General features: G+C 38.1%; 1 protein-coding gene across 2 annotated transcripts in view; it reads left to right on the forward strand.

The window, feature by feature from the left end:
- The first annotated feature begins 436 nt into the window (after positions 1-436).
- Positions 437-5,000, forward strand: part of LOC144965601 (uncharacterized) — a 21,773-nt gene continuing 17,209 nt past the window's right edge. The window contains exons 1-2 of one of the 2 annotated variants that reach the window (XM_078901139.1): positions 437-641; positions 1,799-3,479. In XM_078901139.1, coding sequence (XP_078757265.1) covers positions 1,847-3,479 — 1,633 coding nt within the window. In that variant the 5' untranslated portion in view covers positions 437-641; positions 1,799-1,846. The remainder of the gene's footprint in view (positions 642-1,798; positions 3,480-5,000) is intronic. The other variant, XM_078901140.1, reaches the window with a different exon arrangement.

Consider the following 5,000-nt stretch of genomic DNA (forward strand, 5'->3'; position numbering starts at 1 on the left):
CTGCTGCTGATGTTGCTTCTGTTTCAATTTCTCCTCCAAACTATAGCATTGGTGGTAGAGGTGATGATGATGGTGGTGGTGGTGATATTTTAGCAAAGAAAAATAGCCCGTCTGTCGTTCCAGCGAGCGGAGGGTGGGATTTAGAAACAGCTTTGACGTTAGGAACGCCGCGGGATCTCGTTCTTAGATCTTAGCATCGCTTCGCAAACAGACCGTTCGTGTAGATGAGGGAAGGGGGGCGGGGTTTATGGTGCGTTGAGGACATTACGGCTAAGAAAACTATTAGAACCGCTACTGCGATGGGGCCGTACTAACTGATTTCTGGTCGGATTGACGGACAGATGCCGAGGAGGTGGGTGTGTCCCTTTTCCCCGAAACTCTAAGGGATTCAAGCACCCTGTGGAAAGAAAAGAAAGAGACATCGGTTTATCCTATTGATACGCGAGATGAGCTAGTAGCGTAAGAAGTGATTTTCACACCTCCGAACAAAAGTGAGTTGACACGAGTTTATTATTCACACCAGACTGAAGAAGTCCGTTTTATTCTTTGGAGGATAAATATATTTGTGTTTGCTCTGTCGAATCGTCATCAAGATTGTAAGGTTTTTTTTTTCACCTTCAGTCGGTCAACTGAAAGAATAGGTAATGTGTCTATTTACAGTTTATTAGTTCTTAATAATGTTTGTTGTAATCAGATCAATATTTAAATAAGATGTAACTTCTTCAATTATATTTGACTTCAAGAGTGATTTTAGTTTACACCACGCTTCCATTTTGTCCTATTTAGATAGTAACATGAGTAATAATTGAATAAAATTCAAAGTTTAGCTTTTTAATTGCTTGCTTTGTCTTGAATTTGACATGGTATAATGTGACATGTTTTTGCTTTGTGGGCCATCGTTAAACAACAACAGCCCTCATCACAAACACAAACTATTTTCAGTACTTGCCTGTAAGCCGGAATAACCAACGGCCGGTTTTAGAGAATTGATTTCAGTGTCTTCTTTGAAAAATAAATTTAGAAAATGTACAAAGCGATTGACATATGCATTATGGTTACAAACCTTAATATTCACAAACTGTGAGGTTCACTGCATTTGAATTTGTGGAATTTATTATAACTGCTTATAATTCACCATGCATCCATTTTTTACTTTTGGATTGTGTAGTATTATGAAGTCGATGTTAACAATGATTGGTGTGTTGTTGTCTTTTGCTTGTTTTCTTTTTTTCTTTTTAATTTGTGTATGTCTACTGTCGTCAAACGAAAGGACCCGAACAATAAATACTCCCGAGACATAGGGGGTTTTCAACACAATTTTTTACATATACGTTTCAACAAGATATTTTAAATTTCTGTTCAATATGAATAAATAAAACGAATGATTATTCGTCGACTATACGTAAATTATTAATCATTACGTATTCGATCACAGGAAATGCAAGATACATTTTACATGACTTCTTGAATAATATATATATATATAATTATGGCTGATTTAGCTGGAGGTAAATTTCATGAATTGTGAGCATTGTATTTAATTTGAAGTACTCAACAGAAATCATGATGTGAAATCCTTTGTAATGCACTACAGTATTTTACAAATACTGTTGTTTAGAATAAACACACATTATGTCTTTTCCAAATTATGCAGTGGGTATACGCACATCTCACGTCGATAAAAAGGTAGGCTTTAACTTAGCTTGTTAAAGTTTCAGTTCTTGATCAGGTTGTATTATGTTTTACAATTGGTATAGCAGTTTTTTCAAAATATATTTTTAATATGATTTTCTTTTAGAAATGCACAAGTCGATAGTTTTCGATAGCCCATACCATCGATAAACCTATGAGAGAAATGCGTGTAAAAACTGCAGCTCCTGCCTCCGTCAATGAAAAGAGCGGTATGAAATTGGGAGCCTTGACCAAAGCCGACAGACAGCAACAAAAACAACGTGATCAACAACAACAACAACAACAACAACAACAACAACAACAACAACAACAACAACAACAAACGGACAGTAAACATAGATCACCAAGTCCTGAATCACGATCGTTTCAAATAAATCATAACACTAACATGATTGAACACAAGAATTCATCTTTGTCATCTTCGGCCATCCCAGGATTACATTCTTACGGAGACAACGTTATGAGTAACAACACGAACAACGGTAAACAAGAACGAAATCAAGATCAAAACGCCATCAAAACAACACCCTCCATCGTTAAGGCGATTCACAACACAATCAATGAAACAGACGTTTCTTTAGGGCGCAAGAGTAAAAGCCCTACTTTATCCTATATGGACCACCTACACAACCACCACCACCACCATCACCACCCTCATCATCACCACCATCATCATCACCATTCCGTGAGTCCAGGAGGTAGCGTTGATGTTTTTCACAGCCCGACACCACGGCCGTCAGATCAAGTCGAGGAAAACAATGAAAGACTCTCATCTCCTTCTCCTACCCCTGTATCCCTACCGCCACCACCTCCTTTATCTTCATCGTCGTCGTCATCATTATCATCATCATCATCTTCATTATCACCAACATCCTCTTTGTCACCAACAGCATCTCATAGTAACAACAGCAACAGTAATAAAAATAACTCTATGTTTACATCTGCAACACCAACACCTTCATCATTCAGTTCTTCACTTCCTTTATCCTTAGCCCTTTCATCGCTATCACCGCCTCTAACATCTCAAAAACAACATCAATTGTTATCTCCACAATTAACTGGAATCAATAAAATACATTCAAACAGTACACCATCTTTTATCTCAGACATTCGTAATAGTAATTACCCAACTAAAATATTGAACACTTTGAGTAACAACAATCGCTACAACACCACAATTTCAAGAATGTTTCACAGAGACAATATATCATCTCCTACTCTCGAATCAGAATTGATTAACAATCATTCAATAGACACCAAGCAATCACCAGCATCTCCAAAAGACAACAACAACAGCAATATCAGCAATGGCAACTCACCGAAAGATCTCACATTATCCACGTCTCAAAGGGTACGATCTCCGTCGCCCAATAGTCCATCATCATCTCCATTATCATCACCATCGCCACCAAAACAGTCTCGGAATTCATCTCGTTCCCCATTAAGGACAACAACAACAACAATACCACCACCCCTTTCATCATCACCGCCCCCACCACCATCATCATCGTTGTCTCCGTCATCAACAACAATGACCTCAACACCTACCAAACCCCCTACTAAACACACGGCATTTAGCGTTGTTGACATACTGGACCCCTCAAAATTCACAGGGAGTACCCCTAAACAAAGCACTCCCAACAACAATAACAACAATAAAAATGTATGGGCGCCCTGGCCCCCGATGATGGCACCCCCTCACCATAATGTACCTCGGCTCTTCCCCCTTGGATCGCCCCCACCCGGCATGGTCACGCCACCTGGGATGTCCTTGGATCATCACAAAGGTAAGCATGCAATTGGAAGAATACTTTCTTATTTAGAAAATTTTTTTTTTTTTACCCATCTCCCCCTCCTCCTTCTCTCCTCTATTAGTCTTTAGGAATGACAATCGGATTCTAATCAGAAGGTACTTGCTTCGAGTCCCAATGTAAGCAGCTCAAAGTCGAGTCCTTGGAGAAGGCTCTTTACACGTGCTCTGTCACTAAGAGTAAAGTTATGAGTTCCTGACCGTTAAAAGCGTTGTCCCTGTCGGCTTAACGTCTCGTTCACTATACCATTTAAACCATACAAAAGCTTACGGATTCTTCTTCATCTTCTTCTGCTTCATCTAATTCTTTTTATTCTTCCAATTATCCTCCTCCTCCTCCTCTTCCTCCTCCTCCTCATATCCCTCTTCTTCTTCTTCTTCTTCTTCTTCTCTTCTTCTTCTTCTTCTTCTTCTCTTCTTCTTCTTCTTCTTCTTCTTCTTCTTCTTCTTCTTCTTCTTCTTCTTCTTCTTCTTCTTCTTCTTCTTCTTCTTCTTCTTCTTCTTTCTTCTTCTTCTTCTTCTTCTTCTTCTTCTTCTTCTTCTTCTTCTTCTTCTTCTTCTTCTTCTTCTTCTTCTTCTTCTTCTTCTTCTTCTTCTTCTTCTTCTTCTTCTTCTTCTTCTTCTTCTTCTTCTTCTTCTTCTTCTTCTTCTTCTTCTTCTTCTTCTTCTTCTTCTTCTTCTTCTTCTTCTTCTTCTTTCTTCTTCTTCTCTTCTCTTCTTCTTCTTCTTCTTCTTCTTCTTCTTCTTCTTCTTCTTCTTCTTCTTCTTCTTCTTCTTCTTCTTCTTCTTCTTCTTCTTCTTCTTCTTCTTCTTCTTCTTCTTCTTCTTTCTTCTTCTTCTTCTTCTTCTTCTTCTTCTTCTTCTTCTTCTTCTTCTTCTTCTTCTTCTTCTTCTTCTTCTTCTTCTTCTCTCTTCTTCTTCTTCTTCTCTTCTTCTTCTTCTTCTTCTTCTTCCTTCTTCTTCTTCTTCTTTCTTCTTCTTCTTCTTCTTCTTCTTCTTCTTCTTCTTCTTCTTCTTCTTCTTCTCTTCTTCTTCTTCTTCTTCTTCTTCTTCTTCTTCTTCTTCTTCTTCTTCTTCTTCTTCTTCTTCTTCTTCTTCTTCTTCTTCATTTTTATTTCCTCCTCCTCACCCTCTGAATGATTATATCTTTTTTGGCTATCAATTAAATTTTCGTACCCTGACATAATACCGATTTGAGGTGGTGGATCGCAAATTGGACTCAATGACTGAAAAAAAAAAATAACAATAGAGAAGTAGGTACCAGAAGACAAAATAAAGAATAAAATCTTTGGCGCCAATGGTGAGTTAAACCTTCGACAAGACAGGCACGGTATCCTTTAATATATGATTCAGTGCATCCTTCTGATGTGTTGTCGGAATAGACGAGATGAAGAAAATGGAGTTATTCCATCTCCTATCTTGGAAAAAACCCTATCATTTCTGGGTAAAAACGTAATTGTTGAGTAATGCTGCGAACCCGTGGTATAAAATATTTATT

This window comes from Berghia stephanieae, chromosome 2 (genome assembly GCF_034508935.2).
Source record: "Berghia stephanieae isolate SIO BIC M18660-M18661 chromosome 2, UCSD_Bste_1.3, whole genome shotgun sequence".
NCBI classification, from domain to species: Eukaryota; Metazoa; Mollusca; class Gastropoda; order Nudibranchia; family Aeolidiidae; genus Berghia; species Berghia stephanieae.